Source organism: Eublepharis macularius, chromosome 2 (genome assembly GCF_028583425.1).
Source record: "Eublepharis macularius isolate TG4126 chromosome 2, MPM_Emac_v1.0, whole genome shotgun sequence".
NCBI lineage: Eukaryota > Metazoa > Chordata > Lepidosauria > Squamata > Eublepharidae > Eublepharis > Eublepharis macularius.
Window position 1 is genome coordinate 35006891 of NC_072791.1, and position 25184 is coordinate 35032074.

The 25184-nt window shown below is 45.2% G+C and overlaps 1 protein-coding gene across 5 annotated transcripts in view; it reads left to right on the forward strand.

Moving 5' to 3' along the window:
- Nucleotides 1–25184, forward strand: part of PTPN21 (protein tyrosine phosphatase non-receptor type 21) — an 81878-nt gene that overhangs the window by 5727 nt on the left and 50967 nt on the right. For all 5 annotated transcript variants that reach the window (XM_054970874.1, XM_054970875.1, XM_054970876.1 and 2 more), the window contains exon 2: nt 2050–2401. In XM_054970874.1, coding sequence (XP_054826849.1) covers nt 2222–2401 — 180 coding nt within the window. In that variant the 5' untranslated portion in view covers nt 2050–2221. The remainder of the gene's footprint in view (nt 1–2049; nt 2402–25184) is intronic.

The following is a 25184-nucleotide window of genomic DNA, read 5'->3' on the forward strand; positions in this document are numbered from 1 at the left end:
GTGATCTAGTTCGGCACTGTCTTTGCCCTGTGGGAAAGCAGGGAGCCTGTACTGTCACTCACAGTGCCTCTGTCTTGTTCACCCACCTGGGCATGGACTTTTGAAGGTTGCTTCTGTTTCTTTTTATAGCATATATCTATATTGTGGGACTCAGATTCAAGTCCACTAGCACTTTAAAGACCATCTCATTTTTCCAGGCTATAAGCTTTTGTGAGTCAAAGCACATTTGGTCAGATACAAAAACATTGTGGGACAAGAACTACACACCATTTGCCTCTTTTAATTGAGAGGTGTAATATATAGTGGTATCTCCCTGCTGCTGCCCTTTGAGAAATGGTGCCAGTAGAGTGTACAGAAAAAGCTCTAAGTGCAATGTTCAGATTGATCACTTTAGCTGTTATTCCTATTATTTAGCAGGTATGCAACTCTTAATTGGAAGCTAAGCAGAGTTGTTATGATTAGTACTTGAATGGGAGACCACCAGGGAAGACTGGGTTTGCTGTGCAGAGGAAGGCAATGGCATCTCTTCCCTTGAAAACCCCATGAGGGGGTCGCTGCCAGTCAACTGCAACTTGACGGAACTTAATTACCATTTATTAGAAAATATGAAAAAGTTCCTACGCATTACACTTAAATTCTGTATTGAACCTTGGAAGTAGTTTGCAATAAATGTCTATGATTCCCCATACAGTTTTGGAATTCAGCAAAATTAATTTAGAAAAAAAATTCCACCCCTTTTGTCTGTACATACATAAGCAATGTTGATATGACAATACTAAAGTCCTGGACAGTCCTAGTGGGGCTGATATGGTTAAGGTCACGAGCTGGAAATTTTCCTGTTCAAATGTCATCCAAGAACATAACATCCTGCTGGATCAGACCAGTGGTCCAGCATCCTGTTTCCCACAGTGGCCAGCCAGATGCCTCAGAAGGCCCACAAGCCAGGGCAAATTCGAGTCCAGTAGCATTTTAAAGACCATTGCATTTTTCCAGGCTATAAGCCTTCGTGAGTCAAAGCACATTTGGTTAGATACAAAAATATTGTGGGACAAGTACTAGGTGAAAAAGTGAAATACTAAGCAGAGTAACTCCAGTTGAAGCCCACTGAAATCAGCAGGCTTAGGCTGTAGAAATCAGTGAGCTTAGAGTGGAGAAATCAGTGGGCTTAGAGTGGAGAAATGTGTCTTAGGATTTCACTGTAAGACCTCCTCCTGGTTAGATGGATAGATAGTCTTCACACTGTACATAATTTTATTAACTTCTGTCCCAGAGACCAGCAGCCTTTTATTATGCGACTTAATGTTACTGATAATTGACATGTTGATAATATAATCCATAAAGGTTCTGCAGCCCAAACTCTGGTTGTTGTGAGTCCTTTGTTAGAAATTGATACACATGAGACCTCACAATAATGAGGAGCATATGGTTTATATATGCTGCTTTAGCACAGTGGCATCATCTGTGGATACTTTGCATATAGATTACTGGGAACTGTTCATCTCTAGCATTTCCCTTTCTGTAAAGCATCTTTAAGAAGCCCTTTAGTCCCATAAAAACATTGCCTGCTGTTCCCATCGCTTCCTAGTTATTCTAGCATCCCACCTACCCCTCCAGTATACCTTAACTTAAACGTTTTGCTTTCTTTTTTAGATCCATACTGAACCAGTAGTCTATTCCTGTTCCTCCTTAGTTGTCTTTTTGGGGTTTTTTTTGTTTTCAATAAATTGAAAAGCCCCCAATTCTTATGCTTTTCCCTTACAAGGAAGGAGTTCATTTCGGTTGCCTTGTCCTGCAGCCGTAAGCCACAAACTTGTTAATTGGCTTTAAGTGGGCCACTATTCTTTCTGTCTTACCCTCTCTCTTCTCCATTTGTAATACAGGGATAATAATCCTATTTTACGTAAAGGGCTCTGAGCAGTTAGAGAAAGTGCTGTGTAGTGAAACTATATGTGTTCAGGCTGGGTTTTGCAAATTACTGGTATTGTGAGTTACCAAAGGCTGACCACCTAACCTGTTCCAGTTTTAATAATCTCTTTTCTTCTTCCGCAGAGTTGTCATGTCTGCTTCCTTGGCTCAGAATGTGGAGGAGAACTTGCGGCTGTGTAATGGCAGCAGCTGCCGGTTGATTGCCTGGTGCCTTCACAGCTCCTGACTGCCCACGGGAGGCGAGACGGTCCTTGATGGTTTTCTGTGACTTATTGTGGATGTTCTAGGAAAGAAAATGCCACTGCCTTTTGGGCTGAAGCTGAAACGAACTCGACGCTACACAGTGTCTAGCAAGAGTTGTTTGGTGGCCCGTATCCAGCTGCTCAACAATGAGTTTGTGGAGTTCACACTGTCAGTGGAGAGCACTGGCCAGGAAAGTTTGGAGGCTGTGGCCCAAAGGCTGGAACTCCGAGAGGTAGGCGTTGTGGCCTGCAGCTGTGAGTCTCCCCACTGGTGTGGATGCATTCCGTGCTGTGCCATGATCCGGGGTTCTACTGAGATGTGTTTTCTTCTGTCAGTGGTCATGTGCCAGAGGCAGGCCAGTACAAATGAGAGACAGATTTCTGGGGGCTGTGTTGTAACAACAGCATTGTATAGTGGTTAGAGTGTTGGACTAGGATCTAGGAGATGCAGGTTTAAATCTCTAATTTGCCATGGAAGCTTGTTGTATGACCTTGGGCCTGCCAAAACCACTTAGCCTGACTTACCTCACAGGGTGTTTGTTGTGAGGATAAAATGGAGGAGTGGAGAGTGATATCATAAGCTGCTTTGTGCCTCCATTCAGTCAAAAGAAAGTGGGATATAAATATCAAAATAAAAACTTTTAAAGACTAACATTTAATTGTGGTTTGGCCTATTATGGATTGGAGGCCATTTCATCAGGTGCACAATAAAGTAGGTAGATGCATTAAAAAAAAGAGAGATTCTCACACACATGTTGTTTATATTATTCAAATTACACCACCAGTCCAAATCAGCAATAATAAATATTGGTGGATGATCTGTGTAAGGTTCTCTGATGATATGTAGGGATCTAAGGTGTTATAAAAACACCCCATAGTGATTGTATTGATAGTTCCTGCTTTGGGAAGATTACCTAACATTGTAAACTTTCTGGTGTGTGAACTCCTGGTCGCTGTATGCATCCTGTTTTGTGATATGGGAACAGCCTGTGCTGAGCTAAATCAAGGAAGGAAATGAATGTGAGATAACCACTTTAGAAAGCACTTAGCTTTATAATGTAACAACAGGGACTCTTTTTGATGCTGATGTTCTAGTGAAAGTGTGAATCACAACAGCCACAACTAATGAGTATAAACACATGAAGTTTCCTTAGGTCCACTGTCCGTTCCGTCCACTATTATCTCTTCTAACTGGCAACAGTTTCCCGGAATCTGTCTTTTCCAGTTCTCAGGACCCGAGAACCATATATAGAAATGTTTGTTTGAAACTAGGACTTTCTGTTTGTAAGAGACCTACTACTGAGGACAGTCATACTTACTAGTTTACAGTATGAGAAAAGACACTACATGGAAAGAAAAGAGAGGCGGGGTCTCTTTTGGATTTGTGTCCAGGCTTGGGGGAGAGGTAAATGGAACTTCTCCTTGGTTTTTTCATCATCAGTAGGGATAATTTCTAACCCTTATGGTTCTGGGGATAAGCTTTAAAACCTGTGAGCAACACTCAGTGGATGTTTAGAATCCAACATGGGATTGAGCAAGACTTCCATGGTTGCTGACTGTGTGTGTGTAAATATCCGGCAATCTGAAGTTTTCCTTCAGCCATTTATATGACAAGGGTTGCCAAATTCTGGAGATTTGGGGGGTGGCACCTGGGAAGGACTGGGTTTAGGGAGGGGATGGACCTCAACGGGGCATAGTTCCAGAGACCATTCTCCAAAGTAGCCATTTCCTCCAGTGCAATGAGCTCTGTTGTTTGGAGATCAATTGTGATTCCAGGAGATCTCCAGGCCCTGCATGGAGGTTGATGACAACCCTATATATGACAAACAAAACTAAATAATCCCAAATTAGCAAAATATGCTTAATTTTAATAATTACATTTTTCAAATTGTTACCATGAGGGAGAGCAACTGTTTGTTTTTACATCATGGATTGTGGATTATTTGTATTGCAAAATAAACACAACACACTTCAAATGACAATTTTCTTTCTCGCCTGAGATTTCACAATGTAGGAGAAATGCTTTTTATGAAGTGGGGATGCTAACCTGCAGGCGGCAGCTGGAGATCCCCAAGAATTACTAGCGGTCTCTCCATACTACAGAGATAAGTTCTCCTGGAGAAAATGGCTGTTATGGCATTATACCCTGCTGAGGTCCCTTTCCTCCCCAAACCCTGCCCTCCCTAGCTTCCATCCCCAAAATCTCCTGGAATTTCCCAACTGAAGCTGGCAACTGTAGGCCCTTGGTAGGCAGTGTATTGGCTGCAGATTTTGTTGACACTCTTTCTGCATGCTTGTGGACATCTGGATTCACACTGTTGCCTCTTGGACTATTGCTGCCTCCTTCAATTTTTCTTCTAATATGCCTTTTTGTCTTACTTTTTGAAAGCAGTATTGCTACTGTCAGGGATAGAAGTACTGGCATAGCTATACCTAGCAGCAACCACAGAATAGCCTACTTAGCCAAAGATCTGGGATGTGTGTCCTTTCTGTTCAATGAAGGATCTGGCTAGAGATGTGAAGGTCTGGGGGATAAGTGGGGTTTTTCCCCATATTTCTGGGACCCCTTTTCCAGTGCAGAAATTAGATATGTAGGGGAGCACTAAAAAAACTCTCCAGTGACTTCTTTCAGAAGGGGTGAAATGCATTTTTAGACCAAGTTAAATGAACTGAGGTGTCACCACAGAAAGGGCCCTGCCTCTTGTGGCCACTCGTCTTAGGATTGTTTGTTGAGGCAATTAGAGAGGAAGATGCTGTTTAGACTTATGATGGTACTGGCAGATGTTGTCCCCTCTGAGAAACCATTTTTACCACTGGGAGAACACCCCCCCTTGCTCCCATTCACTGAATTTTAATTTGCTTTCTTTCCCTTTCTTTAAGAAAATTGGTTCTTAACATGTTGGAAAATTATAGGCAGTTACGAAATCAGATTTGGGAGTACAAACCAGACTGCTGAACTTGAACAGGCTTTCCTCCCCTCAAAACACATTCTTGTATGGATTATTTGGCAGGAAAATAATGTTGTAGCAAAAGGCAGACGTACATGGTGTGGAAAATAGATGTAAATGTTAAAAACAATGTTCAGGAGTCGGACACATCGCAAAACATTTTTTTGCTACTTTCCAGTGTGATTTCCCCCCAAACTTTTTCCAGGCCATTGTATCCTCTTTAAATCTACCCATCAATTGTTTCCTCTGTCTCCTGTTGTCTGACCTGAGGAGAGCAACTGTGAGGGCCAGGACTGCCTCAGTTTGAACACCTTTCCTGTCTACTTGCCTGGCACTTGGTTTTGAACTTTTGGCACCCAGTATTTTTCTCATTCTTCCCTACTTGCTCTTGGACCTCTTATTGCTATCCTGATTACTTTTACTGGTTTTTATTATTCCTTTTACTTGATTTTGATATTAATAAACTCTGCTGGTTCTAAGGAATTTTATATACCTTCTCCACAAAATGATTTGTGGCTAATGTTTACGGCTTTAAGACTTTAAATACTTTTTGCTTGTAGTTTTGCTAATTTTTTGTTATTTGTTTTTTGTATTTTTTTTAAAAAAATTATTCCATCTTTCCTTCCAAATAGTGACAAACATTGGAACATTTAAACAGGATTTGAAATAATATATAAAATAATTCAATCAAACATATAAACACATAATTAAATAGATATCTATATAAGCAGATATTGGGCCCAAATCAGCCCGGTGTGAAGCATGTGTGCTCCCGTGCTTGTACGATGACATCACTTACCGGGAGTGACATCATCATGCACGCATGGCACACTTGCGAGGAAGAAATTGTAGAGATTTACCTCATGATTAAACTACAAAAACGATTAAACTCTGCAAAAAGGAGAAAGTATATTTCAATTGAAATTAGAGTTGCCAGCCGCTTGCGGGGGGAGGTGTGAGGAGGCTGTCACATGAGGCATGTGGCAAAATGGCTTGTGCGCCTGCTCCATGGGGCCCAGATCAGCCCGGTGTGAAGAAATTATAGAGATCCAATGATGTCACTTCTGGTTCAAGATGGAAGCAATGGGGTCACAGTGGGGCTGATATTTAGGAATCAGCCCCAAATATAGTGAAAATGGTATATTTGAGGCAAATTCCTAAAGGATTTACCTCTCTGAGACCTTGTTGCATCAGAAGCCCCATGGAGTGCACATGCACTTTGCATGTGCGCAAAAGAAGAACCAGCTATCTCTTGCCTAGCCTCTCCCCTCCTCCCAGTTTGAAGGTAGGGGGATCTGGCAACCCTGATTGCAATTACTATGGAAATTTGATCCCTTAGACATGATCCCTTAGACTTGGTAAATGTACTATATTGATAGTTGTTTTTCCCCGTCTAATATACATGTTGATTTCATGCTCTTTAAAAATCATTTTATGATCTTTATGTATTGCATTATGATCAAAATAAAATGTTTAAAATTGATCTATTTTATTCTGTACTTGGCCTTAGGATATGTATGGATCAAAAAAATCTGCACAATGGGGCTATATAGAATAGTAGCACTGTGGGAACTACTTGATTTTGATCCGACTCTAGTAGTAACAGGTTATTACTGGCCAGGCCAGAGCCAGTGGCCTCTACAGTGCCCAACATCACCAGGGCAACTTAGCTCAGCTTGTTCCTTGGCCACTTGAACATCCCAATTTGCTTCTGCTAAGATTTCTTTCTTACATTTCCTTTTTGCTGTGAGCTTCTGTGTTGCAAAAGTAACATTACAAGAGTGGGATGTGGTCATGGCTCAGCGGGGTGTGTGTGTGCCTCACTGGTGGAACATCTGTTTTGCATGCAGAAGGTATCAGGTTCAGTTCTTGGAATCTCCAACAAAAATAAATAAGGTAGTACCCAATGCGAAATACCTTGGTCTGTAACCTCAGAGGGCTGCTGTCAGTCAGAGTAGACAATACTGACTTTGATAGTCTGACTCAGTATAAGTCAGCCTCATGTAGAATAGTTACTGTGCAGCTCATTCTCACACCTGCCTTATTCTACCTATCATTGGGAGAAACTGCAGTGGGGGCTCTCCCCGTGTGGTCCAATGAAGGTTATGTGAGAAGGATACCTTGGCTGTTGTAAGTGGCAGAAGCTGGGGATTGGCCCTCAAGGGCTGGGGTAAAAATGGAGGTGGGGCAATAGTGCACCCAGGGTTCCAAAAGGGATGTGACACAGGAGCTAGGGAAGAAACAAGGAAAGTGTGTGAAAGGAGACTGGGATGCTTGGGGCTAGAGGGTGCGGCAGAGTCTTGAAGCATTAAGTCGTAGACGGAAGTGATAGAGATTAGGAATGAGGAGGCAGCTGGGATCACCAGGATTTATTCCTCAAGTGTGGGATCTGATAGTTGGCACAGAATTTGGAATCTGTTCATCTTCCATGGTTGCATTAAAAAAAAAGAAAAAGAGGTGCCTAAACCCTCTGTAGTTACAGACCCATGCATGTGTATTGTTAGGTGAAGGCTTAGAAGCCAGAATGAGGCAGGGAGGGTGGAAAGGGGAAGAGTCTGGCCTCTGATGACTGTTTGCTTCCCCATGGCCAAAATCTGCTGTCTAATACCAGTCGCCACACCTGCTTTGTCTGTCTTTCCATCAAAATATTTTGAAACCTGAATAAATTATGCAGAGTACGCTACTCAAGATAAACGGGTGTGTATTAATTTAGCTGAGCATGGAATGTTGTGTAGAATTTAGTTGGTATTTTGCCACATAGCACCCTGCCTTCAGTGAGGACCCAAAGTTTCTATCTCCAGGCTCGTCTTCTTTTTGGTGTGTGTGTTTTAATCATTTGATATTATTAACATGATGGTGGGGAAACCTAGTTACCAAAGCCCAAGTATACTAAAAAAAAAATATTTTGTGGGTTTTGCAGAATGCGAATCAGAGGGAATGTAAATATAACCTGGATCTTTTGTGACACACCCAGGCCAAGTTGTGAACATGCCTTCATTAAATTCCGTGAATTAGTGTGGGCAGAGGGCAGAGACGAAGGAATGGAGGACAATCAGATTTTGCTGTTGGAATACGTTCAAGAGGCTGAACACTCCCAACGGAAATGCATGCCAAAAATATTTTCTACTTGGGGCAAAACGTGATGTGAAACAGGATGCCATCTCTTGCTTTTTCTTGCTCTTCTACTGAATTTTTATTTTAAATAAAGAATAGCCTTGAAATGTTGGGTTTGGGAATGGAGAAGCAGCAGGGGGCAGGAATTACCCTTTACCTTTTGCCCTTTGCCTACTGAAAGTCATCCTCCAGCTGAATGCCAGCATAACACAGTGGTCAGAGGTGCTTGGATCTACCAGAAAATCTCCACGTGTGCAAGCACAAGTGTGAAAAATACATTGTGCTGGCTGCTGTGCTTGCACTAAGTTATACCTGTTGTATTCCTACCTGCTTTCTTGTGTCTACAAGGCATTGTGTGAGTGACTCCTGGACACAGTAAGAGATGATGGAAGTGTAAATGCTCTGTTTCTCCTCGTTGCATTGCTGGATCCAGCCCAGGATCCGGGAGACCCAAGTTTAAATCCCTATTCTGCCATGAGGCTTACTGGGTGACCTGGAACCAGTTGCGCTGTTTCAGCCTCCCCTATCACACAGAGCTGTTGAGAGGGGAGGAACAATATTCACCATCCCGAGCTCACTGGAAGAATGAGGGAAGGGAGAATGTATTTTATAGATAGCTAGAAGGTGCTTTCTCATCAACATGAGAGGGAAAATGAGGGGATGCTGCTGTTGTGAACCCTGGCTGCAGTTAGCTGCCTTTAAAAAAATGTTGGTCAAGGAGCTCAAACACCGTCTTGTCTCTATATCAAAGCCTGCTCCCTTTTCTATAACAAAGCTGCCATCATTGATCCTTGACTCTGGAAGTTCCTTTGGGTCTCACAAGCTGGCTGTTTCTGTAGCTCGCAGACTGTGTAAGTGCTAAGGGCTGTATGGCATGTCCCCATGTAGATTTGTGTGCTCTAGCGCTCCTTCTCAGCTGACTTCTCCTGGTGTGGAAAAGACCGTCTAGACGCAAATGTTGGCTGCAGTGAGAGAGACTCAGTGGCTTGGGAGCCACGTGTGGTTCTTTGACAAGCCACTTTTCTGAGCACTATTTCCCAATCTGGCACCTGCTCTATATTCCAGGAAAGTGGGCATGGCTTTTGGCAGGCAGTTTCCACCTTGTAATAGCTGCCACCAGAGGAATGGGCCAGCTGCAAGCCTTCCTCCCTAAGGTGCAGGCCTCATGTCAGGAATGGAAGTACATGTGGCTCTTTTGGTTGACGGTAATTGCGAAGGTGGCTGAGAGCAGTGGAGTGCGTATCACCGGCTGCTCTAGGACTACGATAGCAATGGGCGCAGCCAAGGTTTGCTGGTGGAACTTCCCTTTGCTGCCAGAGGAACTCCTAGGTATGAAGTAGTTTGCCTGCCTGTCCCTGCAAAATGAATGACTTGGGGCTTCCCTGCCAGTTGCCTTCCAAATTCACTTTCCTTCTTGCCTAAGGGGTCACCACCACTGTATTTGCATGACTTTGTGGTGCTTGGTTGACACTGGCTAAAGGATAAAGGTACCGGGCTATCCTCACTATAAATTTTTGATCCACTGGGCAGCATAAATAGTCCTGGATCTTTTGTTAGTAAATTAGTTAGCTGTGGTTTCAAGGTGGAGAAGGGCTTAGAGCGGTTCTCTCAGCTGTCTGAAACTTTTCAGTTGTATCTAGCTGACACAGGTTGAACTTTGTGCTGCTTCTATATTTGGGAAAAGCAAAATGTGCCAGAGTGCATCCTGGTAGTTACCTTGAACACAAATAAGTTGGTGGGAATCTCTTTGGCCTAACATTCTACTTAGATTGTGTGGGATAGTGCTTGTATTTTTCTATTTCAATGCCTTTTGCCAACTTTATAATGAATGTAAAAATGAAATCCTGCCCTCAACTCAGCTGACTTATGGTGACCCCTGGTGGGGTTTTCAGGGCAAGAGCCTAACAGAGGTGGTTTGCCATTGCCAGCCTCTGCAACCCTGGTCTTCGTTGGAGGTCTCCCATCCGATTGCTAACCAAGGCCAATAGCTTTTACTTTTTAAATAACTTTGCAGTTCATTTTGCCTTCCTATGTGCATGCTTTGGTTAGCCGTAGGGTACTTTCTTGCTAATATTGAAGTTTGTTTTGCTGGTTAGAATGGGGCTTAGAATAAGGCAAACTGGTCACTTAAAAGAATCAACTTGTAGCAGTTTAGGATTTTTATAAATTGTAGGCCCTTGGGAGGATAAGAGAACACTGGTTTGGAGATAAGGAACTTGGTCTGGAAAGCACTCTTCATATTCCAGGCTTGCTTTATCTATCAGATTTCTGCCTATTTTTTCTGCAATCATTACCCTATTGTATTGATTACTGAATGTTCTTGCCATTGACCATATTGGCCTATGCCGCATCATTGGCCTGGAGTGTTGGTGAGAAAGCTGGAAATAACTAATGTAAATAAATAAGTAATGGAATCATTTCTCCTTACCACTTCACCACTTCTGGTCTCAATCCTCCACGGCTACTTCTCATTTTTAAAAAAAAGGGAGGGAGGGAATTCAAAAATCTGCGTTGCATCCAGTTGGGCTCTTCCTGTCAGAGACTGTTGCTTGAACTGGGAGCTCCATGACTGAGAGCAGAACCACAAGTGACAAAAGGCACAGATTGGACACTTGTCTGCTTCCCTCAAGTTTTGATGGGAAATGTAGGCATCCTGGTCTCGCAGCTTCGCTCTCTGACTGCTGTCCAATGGACTTTTCAACTGTCACTTGTCCAACATTCCGCCAAGCTGCCTACATTTCCCATCAAAACTTGAGGGAAGCTGACAAGTGTCCAATCTGTGCCTTTTGTCACTTGTGGTTCTGCTCTGAGGCTCAGATCTAAACAAGTGAACAATCCAGTAGCAAACCTCAAAGCTTTCTTGAGGCATAGTACTTCAAGTGTGTCAGGTCCAGTGTATACCTAAACTGTACTGACTCCATTTTCTAATGCTTCTAGTGTTTGAGTGTTTTCTTCCTAGGTGCACCAGTTCCCAGGCACCATTCCCACCGGAGGAGACTGTTTTGTCTAACGCCGTTCCACCAAGCATTGGCCTTGAGGGAGAGCAGCTTCCCAGGACTGAGAGATGTTGTTTTGAGAACTGTGGGGGGAGGCTGATCCAGATGGGTATTGTTACTCTGTACCTTATGCTTACCCTTCATTGGTAACAATGATCATGTACCATCCTGAGTCTCCTATTCAGGACAGTGGACTATAATGGACCTTTTCTGCAATAAAGTTTCCTTTTCCAGACACTGGACTTGTGTTTGCCTCTAAAGGGAACCTGGTAGAGAGTGCCTTATTTAGCCACAGTCTGACATTTTGTTACCAATCATGTCTGAGTCGGGCCCAGCGGAATCCAAGGTTGTCCCGGACAGGGATCCTTTGTTTGAGCCGTATGTGTCTCCCGACAATCAACCTGTGCAACCCGTGCAAGCCCAAGACTCCCAGGAGCTGGGAGCAGCCGGGAATGGAACCGGAGTCTCCACTTCCACCCCGCCTCTCATCGACCTCAGTACTCGGGACGAGACCGAAGCCGACCTCGGGGCAAGGCCGAAAGCGACCGCTCTCCCCTTGATTTCGGTACCTACCCCGTCGGAGTGGGGTGCCCGACCCCGAGAAACCAGAGAGCGTCGGGTAGGTGGACTCCATCCTCGAGTTTCTATGGAAAGGCGCCGAAGCCTAGGAACCGTCCTGGAGCTAGATAGCAGCCAATCATGGAGCTATTGGAATAGGACGTTCGAGCAGACGGAGGGAGACACGTCTCGCCGCGGCGCCCTGAGTTGGGATTACTCCGAACTTGCTCCGTGGAAAGAGCCAACGGAGGTCCCTGAACAAAGTTGGGAGCAGATACAAGGTCGTACCTATGCGGTGGATACCAGCATCTCGGCCGTGACGGGTATGGCCAAGGGAATTCTAGCCGCGAGATCGAGAGTCGTCCAAGGGGACCCTCCGCCTTGGGGCCCCTTGTCCCCGGTGAGTGCAACGAATGAAGCTTCCCTAAGCGAACAACCGGGGGCGAGTCGAATGCAACAGTTAGAAGCTAAACTGATGGAGATGGAAGAAAGTTTGGCTCATGCCATCCATTTAATTTCGACAATGGGAGCAGGGGAAAGATTATCCCCTGAAGAGATGGCGATACAGATAGCTACCCTTCAAAGTGTCATCTCATATCCGGTGGAGGATGCCCAGCAGCGACCGTCATCTACCGGCGAAGGGGGCACCTATCCGGGCGAATCGGGAGAGCAACCCGAGGAACTTCCCGCGCAGCAGGAAATTCCACCGAGAAGGGATGACCCGGTTGAGCCACCCGGAGAAACCCCCACCGAACAACCTAACCAGGAAGGGGATGCGCCGCCAGATGAGACTCCCGTTGAGAAGCCTACGGAAGGCGAAGAAAGGCCAAGCGATGCACCGGTGATACCCCCTCTTACTTCTCCTATAGAGGTCCGGCCGGACCAAGAGGGAGCCCCTCGTCAACCGCCAGACACAGTCCCCGTCGGGCAACCTACGGGAGAAGGTCCAATAGCGCCCAGAGGACAGCCGCTGCTTCCCAGATTAACAATGCCCGGAGGGGCAAGCCCGCGCGGCCTTCCACCTGTTCAACCCTCGCCGCTGCGGCCCCTCTTACCTCGACCGCAGCTCATACCGGTGCAGCAGCCCCAGGACCAGCCCGTCTTACCACCTCCGAACCAACCGGGACGGCCAGCGCCACTACGACCCCTCCGACCGCCTCCGCAGCGGCCGATCCCCAATCAACCACACCAACCTCCGCCACCTCGACAGCCACCGCCAACGCCTCCCGTGTTACCCGCCAGACCGAGAATACCGCCGCCTGCTCGCCCGCCATTGCAGCCGCCGGCCCAACCAAGACCAACCCCGACAGCGCAACCACGGCAACCTCCGCCGGCACCGCCGGCTCAACCGCCGCCAGTACAGCCGGCACCGTTGCCCCGTCCGAGACCCCAGTTACCTCCTCCTGTGCCTCAGGGGCAACTAGAAATGCCGATGGACTTTTACCCAGCGCCTGCTCCGAGACAAGAACTCCCGATGGGCTGGGTAAAGCTGGAAGCCACCTTCGATGGGGATCCCTCCAAACTGGGATTTTTCTTAGTACAGGTGGTACAGTTTTTCAACCGTTGGGGACACCTGTTCGGCAGTGAGGCCAGTCAAATCGAACATCTTGGATCTCGTCTACAGGGCAAGGCAGCAGACTGGTATGTAGGACTATACAATGTCGGGGCCCCAGAACTCGATACTCTTCAGGGGTTAGTGGATGCTATCCGTGCCCAATATGAAGACCCCTTAGAGGAAACCAGGGCCCGAACAGAATTGCAAGCCCTCAAACAAGGCAGCATGTCAGCAAGAGACTATGTTACAAAATTCCGACAATTAGCCGCCAAGTGTCCTAGGTGTGAGGAGTCCACCAAAATTATTCTGTTCAAACAAGGCCTTAACCCGAGACTTTTGGACAGAGCCCTCATGCAAGACAATCCCCCCACGCTGTTAGGGTGGATCCAACTTGTTTGCGAAGTGGAGAACCGCATTTTGGAAGTCCGTTTGGTTGAACAACAACAACAAACGGGACAAAGAAGACCGTTGACCTTACAGAGAGCAACACGGGGAGCTAGCTACGCCACCCGTGGAGCGAGAGATGCTAGATGGCAACAAGGGCTGTGCTTGCATTGCGGACAGGCAGGTCACTTTGCTGCACAATGCCCTTACCGGCCTGTGCAAAGACCTCCGCTCCAACTACGGCGTCCAACCCCGGCTTCGTTCCCTACGCTCCAACGCCCGACTCCAGCACCCCGGACGAATAGAGGCCGTGGCACTTCCCAAAGGCCAGCCTCAGAGAGAGGGCTGGAAGCGGAAGAAGTCATGGAATACGATCCCGCTTCCCCAACCGCAGAAGTCAATCCAGAAAGTCCCCAGTCGGGAAACGAAATGGATCTGTCGTAAGAGGACCCAAACGACAGATCCCCACTAAGCCCGTCCCTGCACGGAACCGGCCGCCTGGGTCCATCTTATTCATGCCAGTGACTCTAATCAACCCAGAGAGAAAGATGCACATTCGGGTACAAGCTCTTATTGACTCGGGTTGCTCAAGAGACATTATTGCCCCTGCGTTAGTCAATGGACTAGTCCTACCAACTCGGGATTTACAAAATCCAGTGATCTTTGAACAAATGGATGGTACCAACATGAATTCTGTAACAACGGAAACCATCCCAGTGATTACAGGCATGGGGCAACATTGGGAGAAGAGGTCCTTTGTCATCAGCTCTACTGCCAAGTACCCGTTAATTCTAGGCAGTAAATGGCTATGTGATCACAATCCCTATATAGACTGGGCACAAGGATGTATTACCTTCAGTCATACCAACTGTAAAAATCACCGTTGGAATCAGAACTGGGGCGAAGATCCAACTCATAAAGAAAAGGCCCTTCTCACCCAAGAAGAAGTCAGCCAAATACCCGAACCGTACTGGCCTTTTCTAAATGCTTTCTCTGAGGAGGAAGCGGATACTCTACCCCCGCACCGACGAACGGACTGTGCGGTAGAAATTCTACCCGGAGCCTCACTGCCCAAAGGACGGCTCTATCCCATGAGTCTCCATGAACGTGAAGAGCTTCGGAAATTCATTGACACCAACCTCCGACGAGGGTTCATACGCCCAGCCACTAGCCCCCACGCCGCTCCGGTCCTCTTCGTAAAAAAGAAGGATGGGGGACTCCGACTATGCACGGATTTCCGAGGATTGAATGCCGTGTCCACAAACAACGCCTATCCTATCCCGCTCATCCGAGACCTTCTCAACGTCGTGGCCCAAGGTAAGATCTTTACGAAATTAGATCTAAAAGATGCTTACTTTCACGTTCGTATCAAGGCAGGGGATGAGTGGAAAACCGCTTTTAATACGCCCCTCGGACAATATGAATACTTGGTTATGCCTTTTGGTTTGACGGGAGCCCCCTCTGTATTCATGTCCATGATAAACGAAGTTCTACACGAATTTCTGTACAAAGGGGTGGTGGTGTACCTTGATGATGTGTTAATTTATTCGGACAACGAGGAGGAACATATTCAAACAGTACAAAAAGTCTTAGCCACCCTGATGAAGAATAATCTGCCCATCAAGTTGTCCAAATGTGAATTCCATAAAACCGAACTCACTTACCTCGGGTATTGCATCTCCCAAGAAGGTCTGAAAATGGATCCAGCCAAAATACAGGCGATCCAAGACTGGCAGACACCCACCACCCGTAAAGAACTACAATCCTTCCTGGGTTTTGCCAACTTCTATAGAGACTTCATAGCAAATTTCGCCCAAATCACGCTCCCCTTAACAGACTTGCTCAAAACCAAAGATAAAGGGGACCAAGCTAAAAAACCTTCTTCCAAACTGCTATGGACCCCCGATTGCCAAACGGCCTTCGAATGTCTAAAAAAGCAATTTGTAACGGAACCCGTCCTCTCCCACCCCAACGACCAAGCCCCTTTCATAGTACAGGTTGACGCCAGCGATACAGCGATAGGGGGAGTTCTGCTACAGAAGGGGGAGGATGGGAGACTGCGGCCTTGTGCTTTCTTGTCTAGAAAATTTTCGGAGGCGGAAAGGAATTGGAATGTGTGGGAGAAGGAGGCCTTTGCAGTAAAAGCAGCCCTCACTAACTGGAGACATTGGCTGGAGGGGGCGCGATACCCTTTCGAGGTCTGGACGGACCATAAAAATCTGGAGGCCCTCCGAAGCCCGCGCAGACTGAATGCTAAGCAATTGCGATGGGCGGAATTCTTTTCCAAATTCAACTTCACTCTAAATTATCTCCCGGGCAAAACTAACTTTTTAGCGGACGCCCTATCGCGCATGCCCCAACACAAGAGCAAAAGGGAGGAGACTGTCGACACTGTCTTCTCGCCTACGCAACTTGGGGGCGTGGTGACCACTCGCAGTCGGGCTAAGCAGCCCCTCCCGGCCAACCAAGGGTGGAAATCGAAACTCAAAACTGAAGTGGAAAAGGAGGGGGATACAGCTCCACGAAACAAACTGACCCAATCCCCACATGGGGATTGGCTAGCTGGGAGCAAATTTTATGTCCCAAACAGCCTCAGGCTGGAGGTCTTGCAGCGCTGTCATGATGCTCCCACTGCTGGACATTATGGGTATTTAAAAACTTTGCACCTGATCCAAAGACAATTCTGGTGGCCGGGCATGCGCAAAGACATTTCCCAATACGTTAGTTCCTGCCCTATTTGCCTCAGCGCCAAAACCAGGAAAGGGAAGCCTCCGGGTCTCCTGCAACCATTGGAAACACCAAACAGACCCTGGGAAATAATATCCATGGACTTTATCACTGATCTACCTATCTCTAAAGGACATAATTGTATTTTAGTTGTGGTAGATCTGTTCTCCAAGCAAGCTCATTTTGTCCCCTGTACTGCTATACCCTCTGCTCGAAAACTAGCGGATTTGTTTCTGAAACACATCGTAAAATTACATTCTTTTCCGTCCAAGGTGATTTCGGATCGCGGCGGACAGTTCGTTGCCAACTTCTGGCGGGAGCTTTTGAAAATGTTGAATATTGAGCAAGGCATCAGTTCAAGCCACCACCCACAAACCGACGGGCAATCCGAAAAAACAAACCAAATATTAGAACAATTCCTTCGTTGCTACATCAATTTTCAACAAGATAACTGGGTGGACCTCCTCCCCTTGGCTGAGTTCTCATATAACAACAGTGTACACGCTTCTACGGGGGAGGCCCCCTTCAAAATTGTCTACGGAGCCCACTTCAATCCCTTCCCGTTGGACGCGCCCCCTCTCCATTCCTCCAAATTGCCAGATGTATCTTCATGGTGGGGGGAGGCGACACAACAATGGACTCTTATTAAGAAGCACCTCGAAAAAGCCAAACTGGATTACAAAAAATACGCAGACCGCCATCGTGTGGCCGAGTGGGAATTACAACCCGGAGATCATGTGTATATTTCCACAAAGAATCTGAAACTAGCTCAGACAAGCCGCAAACTCGCTCTGAAATTCCTAGGACCTTTTCCTGTGCGCAAGATAATAAATAAAGTGACTGTTGCTGTAACTTTACCCAAGAACCTGCGCCATGTGCATGATACGTTCCATGTCAGTCTTCTAAAGAGAGCTCCAACCGACAGCAAATGGCACGTCAAAGCTCTACCCATTCCAACTTTGATTGACGACCAAATACACTATGAGGTACAACAGATCTTGGACTCTAAACTCAAACGAAATCAGCTTTTTTACCTCATTAGATGGAAGGACTTTGATTCTGGTTACGATGAATGGGTGAACTCTGCACATGTTCATGCTCCTAGATTAACCAAAGCTTTTCATGCTCGCTACCCATATAAACCAGGGGGGGATTTGTTTTAAGGGGGGCAGAATGTCAGGTCCAGTGTATACCTAAACTGTACTGACTCCATTTTCTAATGCTTCTAGTGTTTGAGTGTTTTCTTCCTAGGTGCACCAGTTCCCAGGCACCATTCCCACCGGAGGAGACTGTTTTGTCTAACGCCGTTCCACCAAGCATTGGCCTTGAGGGAGAGCAGCTTCCCAGGACTGAGAGATGTTGTTTTGAGAACTGTGGGGGGAGGCTGATCCAGATGGGTATTGTTACTCTGTACCTTATGCTTACCCTTCATTGGTAACAATGATCATGTACCATCCTGAGTCTCCTATTCAGGACAGTGGACTATAATGGACCTTTTCTGCAATAAAGTTTCCTTTTCCAGACACTGGACTTGTGTTTGCCTCTAAAGGGAACCTGGTAGAGAGTGCCTTATTTAGCCACAGTCTGACAAAGTGCAGCTTCCTGGCTGCACTTCAGGTTTGGCTACCCTTGGCAGTTGCTTGTCCCTTTCCCTTTAAAGCCAGCACTAGATATTGGAGAATCTTTCACAGGGACTTCGCTTGATGTTAAACAAGAACATAGATAAAGTGGACATTTCAGGCATCTGGTGGGACAAGAAAAATCAGTGGGATGCAACTATCTCTGTATATAAGCTATATAGGAAGGGGATGTCTCGAGCAGAATGGCTCTGTATGTCAGAGGATATACAGAGCAGTAAGCCGTACTTACTTAAGAGTAATAAATTTCCCTGGAGTCATTTTGGGTGGAAATACTTCACCCTCCAGAGCAGTTCTTTGTTGCACCAAGAATGCCATCATTTCCGACATGATGTGATGGGTTGTGCATGGGTGCGTTGGGGTTTTTTTGTTGTTGCCTTTTTGCAAGGCAACTAAGGAGGTGACATGATAGCGGCCAGCATATTTGCCCTATGCGGCTATGTGCTTGGAGACCAACCAAAGACATTTGGAGACAAAATCATGGATCTTAACAATTAAATTTTGGTTGTGGCTGCACTTTAGGAGCAGCCCCAATAGCCTCATTGCACACATGCTAACCGATTACCAGTCATCTACTTGGCTAGCTGATATAGGGGGAAAAATTGCTCTAATCGGGCTTAGTCTGGATGAACTAGTTTACCTTACGGAGAGGTCCGCATTTGCTTCTATCAAACAAAGACCCATAGCTATTGAGACACAAGAACTGAGAAGCCTTGCCTCTGGCAGATGCTCCCCTTTGAGATGGGGAACCTTTCCCAGTGGTTCCTTGGCAAAGTATTTCTCATGTCTGACTTCCCCTTACCTTCAGAGAGCATTCATATTAGCTCAGTTTAATGTTCTTCCTTCTGCCATATTGTACGGGAGGTTTAAGAAAATCTCATACTCCACTAGGCTTTGTGCCTGTGGTCTGAGGGAGGTAGAAAGTACTGAACATGTTCTTCTGTATTGTTTATTTTATTGTGACATCCGTGCCGTGTATTTAGAACCTCTTCTGCAAAATCATGAAGGACAATCTGATGTTAGTAAGACTTTTCTCCTATTATTCACCCCAAACCATGAGGCCATTGAGTCTGTGGCTAAATTCCTCTATTATGCATCCAAGAGGAGAAGATTGGTTTAAATATTCAGGTAATAGTGGTTTTGTCTTCTTGCTGACTGTGCATGTTCACCTTGTTATGCCAATAAAGGTATTCTGAATTGAAATTGACGTGATAGCGATTTATGAAATTATACAATTATGCACCATGCGGAGAAAGTGGACTGAGAGAGCTTTTCTCCCTTCTCCCATAGTACTAGAAATCACCAGCAATAGAAGCTGATGGGCAATAGATTCAGGGACAGACAAAAGGAAGTATGTCTTCGATCAAAGCAGAATTAACTTGTGGAATTCACTGCCATAGGTTGTTGTGGAGGCCACTAATTTACTGGCTTTAAAAGGGGATTATGGAGTATTAGCTCCTCACTGGCTATTAGCCATGATGTCTACATGGAAACTTGATGTTTAGAGGCAGTAACCCTCTGAATATCAGTGCAGGGGGATGTCAACAATTCTCTCTACCCTGCTTGGAGACCTGCTGTGGACATCTGTTTGAGCACTGTGTGGACTACATGGATAATTTGTCTGATCCAGTATGGATGCTGTCTCTGTCTACAGCTGCATCTTTTGCCTTTCTCTTGTTTCCGACTGTATGGCTTCCTGAGAATCTGTCATTCATTTTGTAGTAGAGATGAAAGGAGTGGGGCCATTGTTTCCAACAGCTGTTTACCTGGAGGCAGAGATGGGAGTTGCCTGGTAAAATGCCTCTGCACCAGTGAAGGAATCCAGACCGCCTGTAAGTCTGGTGTCTGAGAGAAATGTCTTGTTAGGCTAGTTGGCTGGTGCCAGTCAAGAGAGCATTCTGCAAACACGTCTCTGCTGCATAAATAAGTAGGTAAAGTCACTGTTGGCATGATGGTAAGAGGTGATCTGTGGTTTTATGATCTAGGCTGTGACCCACAATCTAATTAAGATACTTGGACTGCAGCCTGTTGCATTGAGGATTTCAATGAGCATAAAATTGGCTTAATCTCAGTTACTGTGGCCAAACCTGTTTGTGGATTGTTGCCTTAAGAGGTGACACAATTTATCGCAGTGACTTGAAGAACAAAGAATAATGGAGATACCAAGAATAAAGTTTAGCTAATATCTCATTCACATCTTCCAGAAGTATACCATGTCATATGGTTATGACTAACCTATTTGGAACCAAAAATAATGGGTGCAGTTGAGTCTTTCAGTGAACCAATAAAGTCTTCACTTTTCCTCATATAAAGGATTACAGAGCAAAGGATGAACTTTTTGGAAGGCTTGAGCAACAACGCAAAGCTCATCAATTTCCATTCAATGGATGGTTATACAACAATAAGAATTTAATACTTGTATAAGTGTGTATCTTTAAGTTTGACACTAATGATGTCAGCAGATAAACACCTTTCTAAGCTCACTGACTTTAGTGAAACTGTGCTCAGGATGGCGCTGTTAATGTGGTTATTAAACCAGAGAGAAACATGAAGATCAATACGTCTAATTCTTCTTAAATACCCATCTGTGGGTACTTAAATCCAGAGAATGGGGCACTGGACCGTCAAGACAGATCTTTCTACAAACCTGAAAAAAGCCCCAGGTTTTCCAAAAATGCTGAGATCTTTTTAAAAAATGGGTGTGGGTATGGGTGGGACTCTCCAAGACAACAGAATTTTGCTTGTAGCTTTAAGAAACTAATGCCCTCAGTGACTATTGCTGGGTAAGCCTTCAAGCCTTAGTTTCTCTCAGTGAAAGGCAGCTCTTTCTAGGTCTGTTTTGGCCTGAGGGAGAACTCACATGGTCATATGAAGCTTCCATTTGTCCATCATTGTCAGTGCCTCAGATTGGCAGAAGATGTTCTACCACTGAGTCATGGCCCCTTCTCCCATTGGGACCAGGCCTGCCAGCAATCACCAGAAGACTTGATACTGTGCAACTTGCATGACTTACCCAGGCACAGCTGCATTGCTGTTGTTTAACAGCAGCCACCTCATGAAGGCAAAGGTGAATATGGCCCCAACAAAAAGGAAGGATTTGTTAAATTGTCAGCACATGGAGGCTCATGGATCTTTCTAGATTCCAAAATGTTCTGGGGAATTTTAGAATTCCTAACACATTGGCTGTTGAGGCTGCAGTGGGAGCTTGGAACATGAAGTTCCTCAAAGCTATTGACAAGATTGCTCCCCGTCAACCTCTCCCACAACTTAGTGCAGAAGCCAGTCCCATGCTTTACCAAAGAGCTGGGTGAACGTAAGAGGACTGGAAGATGTCTAGAAAGATGTTGGCAAAAAACTCACACTGAATCAGTTAGCGCATGATACAGAGTCCATTGGAAGACGTATTAAGTGGCAGTGATAGTGCCAAAGAAACATAATTTCTCTGCAACCATTGCATCAGCTGGTTCATAGCTGTCCCAGCTGTTTAAACTATCTTAACCTTCTAATGCCTAATTCTGAACTTTACTGTTTCAAGAACAGTTAGCTGTGACACCTTTGCAAGACAAAATAGCACAATTACACTGATGTGGCTGTAATTTAGGTGAGGTGGAAGAAATGCCTAATATACCATCTGATCTGTTTATGGACCATGTTGATGCAGTTACAGTGATGGAAATTAACATGATATTGGCACCTGTGAAGTCCGCTACTTGTCTCTGCATTCTTGCCTATCTTGGCTGCTAAAATCTTGTAAATGCTGCATAAATGAGCCTTTGATGTCTATTATAAATTAGTGACTAACTCAAGGTGCATTTCTCCAGTAACTCAAAGAAGTGGCTATCTGCCCTCTATTTAAAAAAATATCCCTAAACAAAAACAATGTAGTCAGTTATCGTCAAGTCTCTAATCTGCCTTTTCTAGGCAAAGTGATTGAGAGAGCAGTGTCAGACCAGTCCCAGGTCTTCTTGGGTAACTGTTGTGCTCTGGAGCCTTTTCAGTCTGGTTTCAGGCTGGGATATGGGATGGAGATGGCTCTGGTGGCTTTAGTGGATGATCTCCAGCTGAATGTAAACAAAGGTCATGCATCTTTGTTGCTTCTCCTGGATTGGTCTGTAGCCTTTGACACACTAGATCATGCCATCCCGCTGAGGCATTTGAAAGCAGAAGAGGGTATCAGGGGATGTGCCGTTGTCTGGTTTAAATCATTCCTCATGGAAGAGACTTAAAAGGTTGCTATTAGAGATCAAGTATCCTCAGTGTGCAAATTATCTTGTGAGGTTCCACAAGGCACAATCTTTAGGAGAAATATTTCATAGCTGTGGAATTGGATGACATCAATATGCAGATGACATCTAGCTCTAGGTCTTGCTTTCCAGATCCCCTGGTGATGCACTAGAGGTCCTAAGTCGCTCCTGGACAGCTGTGGTCCTAGCTCAATATTTTCTCATTCCCCATAAGAATGAATGACAGCCATTCAGTAACAGAAAACAGTGATGTGAATCCAAACTTCAGAGAGGGACTGTAACTCAGCAACAGAGCACGTGTTCTGCAGAATATTCTAGATTCAGCCCCCTTATCTTCAGTTAAAAGAATCAGGTTGGAGGTGATGTGAAGTACCTCAGCTGGAGAGCTACTGCCAGTCTGTGTATTGACTCTGTAAAGGGCAACTTCATGTATGTTCAGGTGTATCCTTGGTGACCCCCCGTTTCTGAGACCTATTATTTTACTGCTTAGAGCCTGTTTAGATATATGGGGCCTCATGTGTATGAAAGACTCAGAGCACAGACCAAATACAGCCCTTCAGGTAGAAACCATTCTTAATTATATGAAAACTCTGCAGGTGTGATTGTGTTTCGCGGCTCTCTGATGCCTCCATACCTCCATACCTCCATACCTAGGATTAGTTTGGCTTAAGGCCTTACTTGCAGGGTTTTTTTCCTCCTTAATCTGTAAGTCTCATTGCAAAGGTGTTAGCCAAAGTTGTTTTAAGATGTGATCTGGTATGGCTCAGAGAAAAGAATTAAGTCTTCTGTATTCCTTCCCACCAGTTGGCCTTTATATTGTCCAGCTTATGCGGATGCGAGTACTTAAGTGTTACTAGAACATCAGCTATAATTTCACACTATGCAATTAGGTAAACCACTGCACTGTTACTAGGCTGTTTGGTTCATAAAGATTTACTAGTGTATCTCAAATTTCTTTATAAGGTAACTTATCCAGGCCTTTACTTGAACTCCAAGGTCACTGGCTTTGATGGCTTTAAAAGATAACAAGATAATTCACGAGTCTGTCAGTGGCTAAACGGAATCGTATTCAGAGGTAGTATACTTGAATACATGTATCTGGGATCTTCTGCATGCACCCCTGAGCCACTGCCCTCTCCCACTAATTCTGAATACTATTTGAAGGGGTCAGCAGTGAGAGAGAGCTTTGTGCCCTGCTTGTGCCCCTTTTTTGGAGTCACCAGATTTGCTACAGTGAGAAATATAATGCTGAACTAGATGGACCGCTGGTGTGAACTAGCATAGTTGCCATTCTGTAGAAGAGCCACAGATGCTCTGGTAAGATGGAGCACTTCTGTTTATTAATCAAAGCTGGCCTTGAAGAAAACGATGAGCCATATCTGCTTGCATTAAATTCTTCCACAAACATACCATGATCTGCAGCTTATTCTTCAGTCTCCCCCATCTTTATAAAGGTTGCCATTTCCCTTCTTGACTCTGTTAGATGGAGCACTCTTTCTTTGCTTGCTATGCAAATTTCTGCTGAGAACACAGTGCTGAGACCAGAAAGCAGAAGACAAAATTTGCCACTTTAAAAAAGGAAGACTTCCTTCTCTCCAGGGAATCTTTGGTTTGTAGAAACTGAAGGAAATTGTGTCAGTTATGAGGGTTAGTTATGCTGAATTTCCACAGAGCAGTTTGGCTGGTAATACACTCACTGCATAATTATACACCAGCACTGGATCTTATTGCCTGGCTATGCTCCACACTCAATGCACCAACTAAAGGTAAAGGTAAAGGTAGTCCCCTGTGCAAGCACTGAGTCATTACTGACCCATGGGGGGATGTCACATCACGACATGCAGCAACTACTCGGCCAACAACCAACTACTCGGCCTGAAATGAGAAGAGAGGGAAATTTGGCCAGCTTGCGCTTCAAACAGCTTTCTTATATATCCTGGAGAAAGAGCACTGAAGTTGACTGTCACCACTTTCAAATGAAGAGTTCTTGGGGAGAATTAATGAAGATCCAAGGGGGGGGGAACCCTTTGCTTTGGTCTTGGGTAACCAAAAGGGGGCAGCCAAGACCATAACAGCTTAAAATATCCTACACAGTGGGGGTGGGTGGGACTACAATACATCTCTATCTGCAATCCCCCCCTCCCAGTGTTCCATATAGCATGGGAAAGGGGAGATAAAACACACCCTCCCTACATCACACTACTTAGGCTTGGCGTAGAGGATCAGCTCCATGCTGAGCAGTCAGCACTATAGGGTGGTTACACTACAATATTAGACTTCTGATATTCAGACCAGCTTCTCATTAGGCTCCAGAGTTCAGTAATGTTGTGTGTGTGTCTGTGGAGGAGGTTCTCAATCAATTTTCCAGTTAATCAATTCCCAGGAGCTCAAATTTTGGATTGCTGTAAAAACAATCTATGACAAAGTTTCATCTGTCTACATAATGCAAAAATATGATTGGGCAGAGGGGACACTTCAAGTTTCCTGTTTCAAGAGGAAGAGACATATACAATCTCCAAATGTGGAGGTTTATAATAGTTGGATTGTCTTGGCCTGTGTGTGTACCCAATTTCACATTTCTGGGCCCTTTGGAAGTACTATAATAACTTTGATATCTTTATCAATGAGCAACTGAGTCTGTCCCAGGCATCTTCATTTAATATGTTATAGACTAAAAACTGGTTGTCATCTGTTGCTTGTTGCCAGTCCACTATTGCCTATCTGCAAATACCTCTCCCTGCTAGTTGGCTGAGGTTGAAAATGGCACCTGAACATCACGTGAAGATATGACACCCACATAAGTTGCTGCCAAGAAATGTTATTTATTTTATTTGGATTTCCATTCTGCCCTCC